General features: G+C 46.5%; 1 protein-coding gene across 8 annotated transcripts in view; it reads left to right on the top strand.

Annotated features, from left to right (window-relative positions):
- Positions 1-14,600, top strand: part of CD244 (CD244 molecule) — a 37,855-nt gene extending 23,255 nt beyond the window's left edge. For 3 of the 8 annotated variants that reach the window (XM_017676328.3, XM_017676333.3, XM_017676332.3), the window contains 8 exons: positions 4,613-4,951; positions 5,041-5,316; positions 6,630-6,737; positions 7,171-7,238; positions 9,322-9,381; positions 11,038-11,097; positions 12,476-12,532; positions 13,571-14,600. In XM_017676328.3, the coding sequence (XP_017531817.3) occupies positions 4,613-4,951; positions 5,041-5,316; positions 6,630-6,737; positions 7,171-7,238; positions 9,322-9,381; positions 11,038-11,097; positions 12,476-12,532; positions 13,571-13,651 (1,049 nt within the window). In that variant the 3' untranslated portion in view covers positions 13,652-14,600. Of the gene's footprint in view, positions 1-4,612; positions 4,952-5,040; positions 5,317-6,629; positions 6,738-7,170; positions 7,239-9,321; positions 9,410-11,037; positions 11,098-12,475; positions 12,533-13,570 lie in introns of all 8 variants that reach the window. The other 5 variants (XM_017676330.3, XM_017676329.3, XM_037023833.2 and 2 more) reach the window with 5 other exon arrangements.
- The last annotated feature ends 382 nt before the right edge of the window (positions 14,601-14,982 follow it).

The following is a 14,982-nucleotide window of genomic DNA, read 5'->3' on the forward strand; positions in this document are numbered from 1 at the left end:
AACCTCCATACTGCTTTCCACAGCAGTCGTACCAATTTTCAGTCCCACCAACAGTGTAGGAGGGTTCTCATTTCTCCACATCCTCACCAGAATTTGTTATTTCTTGTCTTTTGGATAGTGGCCTTCCTAACTGGTGTGACGTGATATCTCATTGTGGTTTTAATTTGCATTTCCCTGAGGATTAGCAATGTGGAGTGTCTTTTCATGTGCCTGTTGGCCATGTGTATTTCTTCTTTGGAGAAGTGTCTGTTCAGGTCCTCTGCCCATTTCTTGATCGGGTTATTTTGCTTTTAGGGTGTTGAAGTGTATGAGTTCTTTATATATTTTGGATGTTAACGCCTTATCAGATGAGTTGTTTACATATATATTCTCCCAAACTGTAGGATGCCTTTTTGTTCTGCTGATTAGTGTCCTTTGCTGTACAGAAGCCTTTTAGTTTGATGTAGTCCCACTTGTTCATTTTTTATTTTGTTTCCCTTGCCCAAAGAGATATGTTCAGGAAAAAGTTGCTCATGTTTATATTCAAGAGATTTTTGCCTTTGTTTTCTTCTAAGAGTTTTATAGTTTCATGACTTACATTCAGGTCTGATTCATTTTGAGTTTACTTTTGCCTATGGAGATAGACAGCAATCTAGTTTCATTCTCTTTCATGTAGCTGTCCAGTTTTGCCAATACCAGTTGTTGAAGAGGCTGTTACTTCCTATTCATGGCTCTTTTATCATATGTCAATTGACCATAGATGGGTGGGTTTATATCTGGGCTCTCTATTCTGTTCCACTGATCAACAGGTCTGTGCTTGTGCCAGTACCAAATTGGATTACTGTAGCTTTGTAGTATGGCTTTAGGTTAAGGAGCATAATTCCCCCAGCTTTGTTCTTCTTTCTCAGGATTTCTTTGGCTATTTGGAGTCTTTTGTGGTTCCATATGAATTTTAGAACCATTTGTTTTAGCTCATTGAATAATTTTGATAGGGATTGCATTGAATCTGTAAATTTCCTTGGGTGGGGTGGCCATTTTGACAATATTAATTTTTTCTACCTATGAGCATGGGATAGATTTCCATTTTTTGGTGTCTTTTTAAATTTTTCTCATGAGCGTCTTGTAGTTTTCAGAGTATAGGTCTTTTACCTCCTTGATTAGGTTTATTCCTATGTATTTTATTCTTTTTGATTCAATTGTAAATGGGGTTGTTTTCCTGATTTCTCTTTCTGCTAGTTTGTTGTTAGTATATAGGAATGCAACAGATTTCTGTGTATTAATTTTGTATCTTGCAACTTTGTTGAATTCAGTTATTAGTTCTAGTAGTGTTTTGGTGGATTTCTTGGGGTTTTCTATGTATCATATCATGTCATCTGCAAATAGTGAGAGTTTAATTTCTTCCTTACCAATTTGGATGCCTTTTTTCTCTTTGTGTTGTCTGATTGCCGTGGCTAGAATCTCCAGTACTATGTTGAATAAGAGTGAGGATAGTGGGTCTTCTTGTCTTGTTCCTTATCTTAGAGGAAAAGCTTTCAGCTTTTCACTCTTCAGTATGATGTTGGCTGTGGGTTTATCATAGATGGCCTTTATTATGTTGAGGTACTTGCCCTCTATACCCATTTTGTTGAGAGTTTTTATCATGAATGGATGTTGAATTTTGTCAAATGCTTTTTCAGCATCTATTGAGATGATCATGTGGTTTTTATCCTTCTTTTTGTTAATGTGCTATATGATATTGATGGATTTAAGAATATTGTACCATCCTTGCATCCCTGGACTAAATCCCACTTGGTTATGATGGATGATCTTTTTGATGTATTTTTGGATTTGATTTGCTAATATTTTGTTGAGAATTTTTGCATCTATGTTCATCAGGGGTATTGGTTTGTAGTTTTCTTTTTTTGTGGTGTCTTTGTCTGGTTTTGGTATTAGAGTGATGCTGGCCTCATAGAATGAGTTTGGAAGTATTCTCTCCTCTTCTACTTTTTGGAATGCTGTAAGAAGGAATGGGTATTAGCTCTTCTTTAAGTGTTTGGTAGAATTTGGCTGTGAAGCCATCTGGACTTGGAGTTTTGTTTCGGGGGAGTTTTTTGATTACTGATTTAATTTCATTGTTGGCAATTGATCTCTTCAGATTTTCTGTTTCTTCCTGGGTCAGTCTTAGAAGGTTGTATTTTTCTAGGAAGTTGTCGATTTCTTCTAAGTTGTCCAATTTACTGACATATAATTTTTCATGGTATTCTCTAATAATTCTTTGTATTTCTACAGTATCCATTGTGATATTCCTTCTTTGTTACTGATACTGTTTATGTGTGTACACTTTCTTTTTTTCTTGATAAGTCTGGCTAGTGGTTTATCTATTTTGTTTATTTTCTCAAAGGACCAGCTCCTGGTTTCATTGATTTTTTTCTATTGTTTTATTCTTCTCTATTTTATTTATTTCTGCTCTGATCTTTATTATGTCCCTCCTTCTACTGACTTTGGGTTTCATTTGTTCTTCTTTTTCTAGTTTCTTTAATTGTGATTTTAGATTGTTTATTTGGGACTGTTCTTGTTTCTTGAGGTAAGCCTGTATTGCTATGTATTTTCCTCTTAGAACTGCCTTTGCTGTGTCCCACCGATTTTGGGTTGTTGTGTTTTTGTTTTCATTTGTCTCCATGTATTGCTTGATTCTGTCTTAATTTCTTAATCTATCCATTGATTATTTAAAAGCATGTTGTTTGGCATCCATGTGTTTTTAAGTCTTTGTTTTCTTTGTGTAATTTATTTCTAGTTTTATACCATTGTGGTCTGAGAAGATGTTTGATACAATTTCAATATTTTTGAATTTATTGAGGCTCTTCTTGTGATCTATTCTGGAGAACATTCCATGTACACTTGATAAGAATGTGCATCCTGCTGCTTTTGGGTGGAGTGTCCTGAAGGTATCTGTTAAGTCCATTTGGTTCAGTGCCTCTGTTTCCTTATTTATTTTCTGTCTGGTTGATCTGTCTATTGATGTGAGTGGTGTGTTAAAGTCTTCTGAAATGAATGTGTTGCAATCTATTTCCTCCTTTAATTCTGCTAGTATTTGTTTTACATATTTAGGTGCTCCTATGTTGAGTACATAGATATTTATAATGGTTATATCCTCTTGTTGGACTGATCCCTTTATCATTATGTAATGTCCTTCTTCGTCTCTTGTTTCTTTGTTTTGAAATCAATTTTGCCTGATATAAGTACTGCTACTCTTGTTTTTCTCCCCCTATTATTTCCATGTAATATCTTTTCCATCCCTTTACTTTTTGTCTTTTGGAATTAAATCCACCATATTACTATTTACTTTCTATGGCCCTGCCTGTTCTATCTTTCTTTTTCTATCCTTTATTTCCTTCTTTTGGATTGATGATAGTTATTTCTTTATTTCTTCTTCACATTATGTTTTAACTTTACCATTTTATATTATTTCACTATTCATTTAGTGATTAGTCTGGAGATTAGAGCATGTGTTCTTGATTTATCAAAGGTGAATATAAAATAGCACTTTTTGTTACTTTCTGGACTAGACATTTTAATTTTCTTTGCCCATTTCTGAAAAAAATTTATTTATTTATTTATTTATTTTTACTTTAATTCAATATTTTAACTCTGTAAGACATTATTCTTATATCTTTAAACAGTCAATATTCATTTACATATGGAACTACATATTTACTGTTTCTATTGTTCGTCATCTGTTCTTATCTCTGAGTTCCCATCTTGGATTATTTTCTCTACTGAAGAGTATCCCTTGGTGTTTTCCTTACTCCAGCTCTATTTGAGACAAGTTCTCTCAATTTTTGTTTTTCTAAAAATGCCTTTATTTCATTTTTATTATTGAGATATCGTTTCACTGGTGTAAAATTCCAGCTTGGCAATTATTTATTTCAGCACTTTGAAGATATTATCCCACTGTCTCCTGTTTTTTATCTTTTATATTGAAATGTCAGCTGTAAATTGTTTCTTTTGTGAAAGGAATTATATTTCCCTTCTGCCTTTTGAAAGATTTTTCTCTTTGTCTTTTGGTTTGAAAATAAATTTTTTTTGATGTGTATAAATTTTTTGTTTTGTTTTACTCTTGCTTCAGATTTGTAGCACATTTTACAATGGCTTTTGTCCATTTTGTAAAATTCTTATCCAATATCTCTTTTTAATTATCTCTCTCTCCTTTCTTGGCTGTCCAATTATGCTTTTAAAAATCTAGGCTTCAGGTTACTGTTGCTGCAGAATGAACCACCCCAAACAGTAATTACAAGTTCTTTAATAATTTACTCAGTCTCTTGAGGAAATGCCAGAGTGAAGGTGTGGTTGGGAGTGAGGGCATTTATAACGCATATGGACACCTAAAAATCCCTCTCTCTCCATTGCTGTCCTCTCAGTGTCCTCCATTTTAACAGATTTATTTGTATAACTATCCCCATCTCCTATTCTTTTTTCCAAACTCTCTCTGATCCTCTCCATCCCACCCAGACAGACATGTTTATTTCTTGCATCGACTGGCCATGCCACAAAGCTTCCCTGCTAAAAATAGTCACAGGAACTTCCACTGTTGTTCACTTACTGCACTGGGCCTGACACCCTTTCTGCCACCTCCAGCCTGGGTTCTCTTTTCTAGAATCCCAAGATTCTGCCCACCATGTGGTTAGACTCTCAGGAGCATCTGTCTGCTTACGGCCCTCCAGCACCGTAAGGATAGAAGCATACTCTGTTCAGTGGAAGGTGCAATGGCCCTCAAATTCAAAGTGTTATGTGATACTGACTTGGAAGAATACTTTGGGTATGAAGTACGAAAATCGGACTTTGAATCATTTCAACAATAGACTCAGATTTTCGATCGAGGACTTAACTCTTCACATCGAGGCAGCTCAGCATCAGGACAGCGGCCTCTACTTCCTGGAGCTCACCAATCAATCTGGGCACGTGTCACAGCACAAGTTCCAGGTTTCTGTATTTGGTGAGTCCTCAGGAAAGCTCACCCTGCCCCTCTGACTCACACAGGGCTTGAATATCCAGTGCCTGTCTGATCAGAATCTCTGCTTCCAGATCACGTCGAGGAGCCCCGCGTGCTGGGTCAGTGGAAGGCCCTGGACACGGGGAAGTGCCAGGTGACTCTGTCCTGCTTGGTCTCCAGAGGTGGTGATGTGAGTTATGCTTGGTACAGAGGGAGTGAGATGATCCGGACATCGAGGAACCTCACCAGACTGGAAGTGCAGATTGACATCAACAGCTTGCACACATTCACCTGCAATGTCAGCAACCCTGTCAGCTGGGCAGACAACACCCTCACGCTCACCCCAGGCTGTCTGACTGGCCACCAGAGTGAGTGGAGCACTTTGGCTTATAACAGGGGCAGGAGTTAGACCTCGCATCCAGGTTCATGTGCAAGAAGACCCGGGCAGGAGATCTCTTGGCTGACTCCCCCGGTGCCCTGCAGCCCTTTCCCGGGGTGGCCCTGGCCTCTGGGCACACAGTTCCTATAAGGCAGGCCTGTTTTAGTCTAGGAATAATTTTATCCCCAGCAAGAATCTCCTTCTAGGAGATGCAAGATTATTCCTGGAATGCTTAGTGAGTCACTGCCCAGCCACATCTGCTGATCGTTATTTTCTTCCTTTGAGACTCTGATAGAGGCCTGCTTCCCCTCCTGAGTGGTAACTCCCGCAGGCGATATGGTTCCCCTACAAGACACAACAGTGTCGTGGGAGCATCAGGCTGAAACCAGGCTGCCCGGAAGAGTTTATTGCTCATGGTCATTCTGAGAGTTACCCTGAGTTAAGTTCACACCAGTTTTTATTAGGTAAACAAATAATTTAATGTGTCATCAGCACGGGCATAACAGGGAAAAAAACAACTGTTGTTCCCGTCCTTGAAGAATTTACAGCCAAACAGGGCTAACGAAACTTAAGTCCTCATGGGTGAGAAAGAAGCCAACAGTGTCACCCATGGCTTCACCTCTCACTAGCTCTGTGACCTCAGGCAGATTCATTAACTTCGGTGAGCTCCGATTTTTTTCTTGGGTAAACTGGGGATGTTAATAATAAAGGACCTCACAGAATTCTCGTTAAGATAAAATGAGAAAATATCTGTAAAGCGCCTAGACAGCTGGCACCCGGAATGCTTAATTCCTTTCCCTTCTTGACTTGCCGGCTTATATGTCAGGCTACAGGCAGGTCACAAATGTGAAATGCAGAAGTTCAGAAGAGGAAGGTCAGCAGAGGCAGGAATAGCAGAAAGGTGGAAGGGAAGACTTGCCTCCCACATAGTCGGTGTGCAAAAAATGTTTGTTGAGTAAAAAATGAAAAAATTGGTGGATGTAACATTTGTTACATAACATAGGTTAAATTAGGTACTTAAACCCCCATGTGTAGATAACATTATCTCATTTTTGTAAGTGAACACAGGCTCAGAGAGATTGAGGAAGTCCTGTCAGATATTAGTATCCACATTCTTAGCATCACTCAGGGGAGGTCACCCAATTGGGCAGAGAGACCACCTTGAGGTGAGTGCATAGGGCATGGGGAGCCCAGCCACCCAGGAGAGGAGTGTGGGTTTTGAGGCAGCTCCTACGGGAGACAGGTGGGGAGGGAGCAGAGAGAAGGCGAGAGTTCAGGCCTCCTGCCTTCCATGTCCCTCAGAATTGGGCTTTCTGCCCTTTTTGGTGGCGGTCGTGATTCTCCTAGTCTCACTGTTCCTGGGCACCCTCACCTGCTTCTGTGTGCGGAGGAGGAAGAGGGAGAAGTCAGGTAAGTGGGGTTCCTAGCAGGTGCTGCTGCCTGCTTAACATCCCCAGTGGCATGCACCTGGGGGCATGGCCCCTGCCTCTCCTGGGGAGCACTGGGATGCACCTGCATGGTCTGGAGGGGAGGCAGTGGCTGCTGAGCCCTTTCTTCCGGTCCTGCCTTCTGGGGTGGCCCTGGGAGGTTCACAGTCTGGTCCCCGATGTGCAGATTTCCCTGCAGGTGGCTGATTTGGTGGGGGACCGTCTGGCTTGATGAGTAGGTGTGTCCGTGGTGGTGGGTGCCATGAGCTCTTTGGGTATCCCGGGAAGAGCACTAAGTTGCCTCCTTTCTAGAACATTTCTCCAGGTCTTGGCCATGTGGGATGAAGGTGGGACTCCAGGACCAGAAGCCCCTGGAGGTCTCTGCAGCTCTCTGCTGTGCTTCTTTCCCCTCACAGAGACCAGCCCGGAGGAACTTCTGACAATTTATGAAGATGTCAAGAACCCGCAAATCAGGAGAAATCAAGTACGGCACCCTAGGGGCTGGGGTTTCTCTCAGTTAGTGTGGAAGATGCCCTTGGGAGGATGGCCATCAGGAGCAGGGGACAAAGAGAACCCGACAGCTGTCCTCAGGAGGATCCTCAGCCTGCCCATCTATCTTTTCTCCATCAATCTCCCAGCTCTGGCCAAGAAGGAAAAGAGGAAAACAAGGGAGCTAAGGAGACGGCAGCAGGCAGGGGGCATCTTGGTGCAGAGCTGCCCCTGTTGGGAAGGGATGAAGCACAGCAGAGGCCATGGCGTAGTGCGTAGGGCATGCTGCTCCTGCCTCCCCAGATGGCACCCAGGGTCCTTACCCGCTGGGTCAGCCCCCAGGAAGGGTCCAACTTTCTTGTGTGTTGTGTCCAACCACAAATTCCCACATCCCTGCAAGCCTAGGCTCACTTTTATGGGCCCCTTGACCGTTGCCCAGGCTGGGGAGGGTGCCAGCCTGACCAGCCACAATGTACGCTGCTCTGTGCTCACAGTGTCTTGGGAAGAAGAGGCCTCAGTCTGGCTGAGATGCTAGAGACAATAACCAGGTTAGCAGGAAGCAGATGAGCCGGTGTGCGAAGCTCCAGGCCCGGCTGTGCAGCAGCGGCCAGCTCAGTGGGGCCCCCAGGGCCGAGGAAAAGCAGTGGACTGCAGACAGCGGAAGGGCGGCCCTGCTGCTTCGCCCCCGAGCAGGGCAGCAGGCGGCCCAGGCCCAGGGCATCGACAGGGTCCAGCTGAGCTCCCGGCAGGAAGAGGAACGGCGCTCTTCCCACCCTTATTCCCGGGGCTCGGCCTGAGTGGGCGGGGCCAGAGTCGGGGTGGGGGCCCTTCCGCCTTCTGCGCCTGAGGCCCTGGGAGGCCTTGCAGAGAGGCGGCTTCCCTTAGGTCTGGGCTCCTCGGGAATCAAGCTCCCCTAGCCTGTTTCCTCGCCTCGGCAGCGGAATGTCGGGGTGTGAGAAACAAGAAAAGGCTCTGCTTCTCCTATTACGACCACGCTGAGAACAAGAGCACCTGCCTGCAGCCACCGATGCCCAAACACCCGCTAACCATGGCCTCCCCAAGCCCACAGAATGAAGATTACTTTGGATCGGTACATGAAGGAGAATACAGAGGAAAATAACTCCAGAAAAAACCTCCTGGGGCCTCAGGCCTGCCACCGATTCGGCTCCTCCCTCCCTGGCCTCCCTCCCCGGCCTCCCTCCCTGGCCTCTCCCTGCAGTGTCTGCAATGTTGCCTTTGAAGGCTTAAATCTCAGTCTTCATGTGGCCTCATTCTGGGGCCCCAGACCTTTCTGGAAACACTTCCCTCAGGTCCGGGCAGAAGAGGAAAACAACAAACCCCTGTTTCTTGCCAGATGCCCATGACTCTGTAGCCTCCAAGGACAGCTGGTGTTTCTCTGCTCCTCCTGGCCTCTCCCTGCTTCTGGGGAGCAGGCTTGTACCTTGTCTCATGACTGCTGGTCTCCCCGCAGGGCCGGACATTGCAATATGGGCTCAGGGAACGAACAGCATGAGCCATCCCGAACCCCGATTTCCTGTGGGGCAAGAGGGAAGCAGGCAGGGTGTGTGCCCCTGGCTTTCGGCCATGTGTCCGGGGCTCCATCTGGCTCCGTGGCTGCCCAGGGGACTGGCTTGAGGCCGAGGGCGAGCTGGCCACAAAGCTGGATCTAGAGAGGAAGCTTTAATGTGCTTGGTCTTTAAAACGGTTGAAGCCTCTGAATTTTAGCGTCCTGAGGTATGGCTGAGATCAGAGCCCTACTCAGAGCTCAGCGCATCATTGGTGGTTATGTGGTAAGTTTAGTCAGGAAGGTAGCCAGTAAAGGCAGGTTTCTAAGCTGCCCAAGTCAAGAAGGCGACAGGAGCCCCTGTGGGCAGGACCACTCGTGCTGTCCCTTCACACCTGGGTGGTTCCTCGCTCCAGACTCTCGCTGTCCCACTGGGAGTCTCCCTTCCCACAGCCCCCCCATCCTGGGGGTGGCCCGTGACTGCCTCCCTCCCTGGACTCTGTGCTGTCTTTCCCCACTCGGCGCAGGCTGTCTGCTCATGTCACCACACGTCCCTTCATTATTTCTCGTGCAGAGGCAGAAGCAGAATTCCCCCGGAGAAGGCGCCACCGTCTACTCCGTGATCCAGTCCCAGGTACCACTCCGGCTTCTCACACCCATCCGTACGTGTCTGTGGGGCTTCCTGATGCCCTTACACCCTTGAGTGGCAGACTGAAACCTCAGTACTCCTGGGGTCTAGAAGATGGCTTGGCTTCAGCTGAACTGAGTTGTTTGAAAAGTTCGGTGTATTTCTGGAGTCTCTTGACGGAGCAGAGCAGAGCTGGAAGGGCTGATGTGGACACACTTTTTTCTTCCATGCCTGGGCGGCAGGTGTGGCCCAGATAAAGTCAGTAGGTGGAGGAAGCTTATCAGGGGCCTGGACTCCTCTTTTCCCGCCTTGCTGCTTCCGAGTCTTGGGGCCCTTGGACTTTTTCTCTCCACTCCTTATTGTGCCTGTTTTCAGGAAAGCCTGGGTCCGTGTTCTCTTTTATCTTATTATTTCTTAATGATAACATTTATTAAGTACGGAACTGTGCCTCCTTTCTTAATGAATTTCACAAAACGGCCTCATGAAGTAGGTCTAATACAAACCCCACTTTGCAGATGGGAAAACTGATCAGAGATTAACTCATGGGCTCGAGGCCACCTAGCTGGGTAGTGGCAAAGCTGAACCAAATGCTTGAGTCTCTGCTCCACCTTCCCCAACCTTGTCTTTAACATTCTGGGATTCTGGAAACTCACCCACAAGTTAGAGAAGCATCCTCTAATAGTGACAGCTAAGATGACGTTACTGATAACCCAGACCGGGTCATCTTCTCAAGGGAAACACCACCCACCGGGTGACCAGTGATGAAAAATTTCTGATAAAAATGACTTAAAACAAATTCATATCTGAAGTAGCAACTTCTTCAGTTTGGTGGCTGAGAAAATCCTTGGGGAATGGTGATAAGCTTCAGAGAATGATCAAGAAAAGGAGGAAGAAGAGAAAGGAAGGAGGGGAAGAGGGGAGGGTAGGCAATGAAGTGGAGAGGAAAAGCGGGGGAAAGATGAAGGAGACGGGGACGGAGGGGAGGGAGATGCTCACCTACTCAGAGCCACTGCAGAATTCCCAGGTTGGGTGTCGCGTCCTCCTGTTCGCCTTAAGATAATGCGATTCCCTAACAGAGGGCTAAAGCTGTTTGACTGCTGTAAGAGTGGTTGATCCCTGCCAGTTGTCTGGCTTTAGTCACATTGAATTCCAACAAGAGGAATTTGAATACATGGCAGGGGAGAGCTCCTCTTGGACTGAGATTTGAGTGAGAATGAGCTTCCTCCTCCGGAGTGTCTTTCCAGAGGACCCGGGAGCACTGCCATCAAGGACACCCCGGTCAGGTCCAGGGAAGGAAGGAGGCATTGAGGGGTGGAGGAAGGAGCCCTGTAAGTCCTGGGGTTTAAATACCGCCCTACTGTGAACACCTTGGCTGAGGCTATTTGCTCATCTGTACAATGCGGTGGATTATGATCTTTCCTATCGTGTAGGGCGTTCTAAGTGTCAGGACGTAAGCACTAAACCAGGGCCCAACCAACAGCGGCTCTCTGCTGGCAGAGCGGCACTCGGTTGCCTGACCTCCCGACTAGTCCAGTGCTCCTTCCACTAACACCTAAGTCTTCTTCTGTCCGGGCAAGGCTGGCAGGGAGGGATGGGAGAGATGAGCCCTGGAGCTGTGCTGGATCTATGCGTCTGAAATGATTTTATTTCTCTTTCCATTAGCCTTCTGCTTCCACATCACAAGAAACTACACTGTATTCACTAGTCCAGCCTTCCCGGAAGGTGAGTCCGCTCCTCCAGGGGGCGCTATTGATGCAGGTGTCGGTTTCCAACCCCTGGGCACCTGCAGGCGCGCGTTTCTCCTGTGAGCGCACCAGCACTTTTCAAGGATTTTGTTTACCGGTGTATCTGAGCAGCTTGTGTTAAATGACTGCATTTAAATGCTAATGGACCAACTAGAAATGCCTTCTGGTTCCGTTTGGAGAAAGAACAGCTCTGAGACTAAGATAGTGGATTAAAGGAGTCTCTAGGAGTTTCTGTGGGAGGCAGAAAACAAACAAGGCAGAAAAGAGGTGCTTTGTGCAGAGGGACCATAGAGTCTTAGCCGACCAGCCGAAGCTACAGTGCGAGATATCGGAGAGGTTTCCCAGACGGGCATAGCGCGTGGAGCTGGAGGAGTAGACAGGATCTAGGGAGATAGGATGTTGACTTTTAGGGAACCAGACAAACGGTCTGGCCAGTCACCCTTTGGGGAGGCCTCTTGTGGCAACCTTCATGGTCCCCTGGAATCCTGCTCCAGGCTGGGCTCACAGCTCTTGTGTACCTGGAACCACAGAACTGGGTAAGCTGGTGCCCACCCTTTGGGTGGGAGGGAGGTGGGCAGGATGGCACCCCCCCCCCCCCCGCATAGTGACCAACCTTGAATGGCGTTCCCAAGGCTGGAGTCACAGAGTGAAGCCATAACCTTACCATGTTAGTATGGGAAACTGGGAATCTGACAAACTGTGGAAGTGTTGAGCACGTACAGGTCAGGGATCATGTGTTTCTATCAAACTGGGGAGAGGTTTCGGACAGATTTTCAGATTTTTCATTCCAATAAGTGATTCAACAACTTGAATTCCACCATGAGAGGTATTTATATTTACATTACCTGCTACAGTACATGGACATACAGATGGTCACAGGTGCCATGAATATGTGCTTTGGTATTATGTTATGAAAACTCTGTTTCTTACTGGAAGTGCTTCTGAATTCCAGGGTTTCACCTCGTCAGGGTATGGGCTGGGCGTGGTACTTACGTGTGCACCAGAAGTATTTACACTAGGGTTGTGTGCATTGGAGGGATAGAAGGTTTGAGGCAGCATTTGAATTAGGTTTGTCTAAGGCTCTGTGTATGGCTGTGTATGCTGGCATGTGTGGGTGGGAGGGGCATGTGGGAGTGGGATACTAAACTCTGGCTGGTTCAGAAATATCATGTCATAAGCAAGTATGTACTGTATCTTCTCTGGAACCATAAACACCATTGTTTATTCCGGGGGTAGGAGGCTCTGTGCACTTCTGGCTGGGGGACTTAGGAAATTTCTGGGCCCTGAATCTTTTGGGGCCTCTTGCATCATTTACTAACGTGAAGCTAAGCACTCTTTGTCCTATGAATTTCCAGTCTGGAACCAAGAAGAAGAGCCACGGGCCTTCCCTCAACAACACTGTGTATGACGAGGTAAGAGTCTGTTGCTGAGTGGATTTTGTGCCCACGACAGACCTCTGAAGTCCTACATTTGTGAAAAAGTCACATACGCAGTGTCAGAGGGGTGGGGATTTTAGAGGTCTTCTAATCCAGATCTTCATTTTAGAAATGAAGAAACTGAAGTCCAAGGAGGGTGAGGTTTAACCCAAGGACATCATACCATGTGATGGGGTTTGACTCTTACTGGGATTTTAAATTGGACTGTCCCCAGGCTGGTCCCCCAGCTGTGGGCTACATGCTGGACATCTACCTTTCAAGGGTGTGTGTGGGTGAGGGGTGGAGGGCAGAGAAGGGAGGACAAGTGAAATCTACATGGTGTTCTTCATTAGCAAGTAATTGGGAACCTCCCGGGGTATAGGTGATCTTAAGCTGGTCTGAGTTGGATAATGAAAAAAGGTGGTGGCTGCACCAGCCTAATGGATTCCCATCAGGCCTTTAGGGAATGGAAAGTAGGGACTCAACATTTACTGGGGGCTAATGATGTATACAGGAGCTTGCCTAGTGGCTTCCTGTGAATTATCTCATTCAGTCCTCACAAAATGCTGTGTGGTGGGTATAATTATACTTCCCATTTATACCCAGAGAAATTCAAGCATGAGGAGCACCCCCATTCATTAGCCTCCTGCTACACCCACACTTCCCCCTGCTGTCCAGTAACGATGCTGCCACTGGTCACAGGAAGAGGGTGGATATGTGCCTGCTGGGATTTCTGGCACTTCGGCTGTTGTCCCACATTTAACCACGTTTAGTCTGGGGTTGCGGAGGACACCATGTGGGCCGAGGCTATCTGCGGGGTCATGAGGAAGCATGGTGTGGTTAAAAAAAACACACTGGAATTGGAGCCAGAAGAACTGGATCAAACCTTTTACTTCATACTGGCTGTTGACCCCAGGTTCCTTGTTTCCCCACTCAAAGCCTCATTTTTATAATCTAAAACGGGGATAGTGGTCATGAGGGTTGTTGTGAGGACCTCTTAGTGGGAGGGTCTGAGGTTCTCCTTTTCTTCTGCAGGTTGGGAGGAGGGAGCCCAGAGCCCAGAACCCTGTGCGGCTGAGCTGCAAGGAGCTGGAGAGCTTTTACATGTACTCCTAGTGGTCACAGTCCTCCTCAGCTCTCACAGCCCGGCCCCGGCTGGGGAATCAGAGCGATGCGTGGTGCCACACGAGTGTCTACAGAATGGTTCCTAGTCTGGAGAGGACATGGGAGTTTGTTCTTGGCCTGTATTTTGCTTTGAAGATGATTTCTAACAGCCATTGTGAAAGCAAGGCTGTGATATAATCTCCCTCAATCGGCAGACCAGATAAGAATGGAGAGGTTTGGACAGTTTACAAAAGACTATACAGAGAGTCCAAGCACTGGGAATCTGTCCAGTGCTGTGAGGACGTCGGGTGTTGCTGTTATTAGCATCAAGATTCCAGTCCCCTGGTTCTCTGTCTATTACCCATTTCCCGTCTTCCCTAATTTGGATGAGCCCATTTAGATCCTTCCCTTGCCCAGGCCCATCTTCCAAAGAGGAAGGAGGGATCCTGCTGGCTCAGAGAAGGAGAAGGAGCCCCACTCCACGAGGGTGGGCGGTGAGTGGCTGGCAGGCCCTCCTAGGGGCCAGCCTGGGCTTTACTCAGACACAGAGGAAGGAGCCTCCTCTCCCACCGCAGTAAATCTGTACCTCTGCCTGTTGACCGCAGGGGCGAGCGGGCAGGAGCGGGAGTGTACGGCACAGGCATGCCCATCCCCACGTGGAAAACCCACCCTGAGCCGGTGCTGCGCTGCGAGTGGGGCGGTGAGCCCAGCTTTGTCTAAAGCATGTTGTTTGATTTATAAAAACACATGGTCTTGTAAGAACTTATTCACTATGTAAGAACTTGTTCACCATGTAAGAACTTGTTCGTTATGCTTCAGAAGATTGGAGACGGTTGGAGGCTTGGGGTTGATTAATGATTGTGCATTGAGTCCCCTATACAGAATTTTATTGTTGTTAACAACCATTTGATCAATAAATATGAGATATGCCCTCTCAAAAAAAAACCCACATGATCTGAAATCCATTTTGGCTTCTTCAAATTTTTCACAGTTAGGAACAATCTGCTATGTAAGTTCTGAGTTCTGATGAGCGTTCCCCATGGCTCCTGCTGGAGGGAGGCCTCAGACACTGGGTGGCGGGGAAGCAGACAGTATACTGGGCCCCCAAGTCTTTAGGCTGGACCCTCCCCCAGGGCTGTGGGGACCAGGGCTGTGACTGGTTGAGCCCAGGAAAGGGACGGGGGATGGCCGAAGGAGGCCCTGCCCAGACACCCCAACAGGCGATAGTACCACGTGGAACTTGGTATTTAATGTACAAATTTAATATAAAACTGTGGTGTTATTCAGAGGCAATCTAAATTTATTTCCTGAATTCAATTTATATGTCTTCTTTGCATTCTGCA

The sequence above is a fragment of the Manis javanica genome, chromosome 14 (genome assembly GCF_040802235.1).
Source record: "Manis javanica isolate MJ-LG chromosome 14, MJ_LKY, whole genome shotgun sequence".
Classification (NCBI taxonomy): domain Eukaryota; kingdom Metazoa; phylum Chordata; class Mammalia; order Pholidota; family Manidae; genus Manis; species Manis javanica.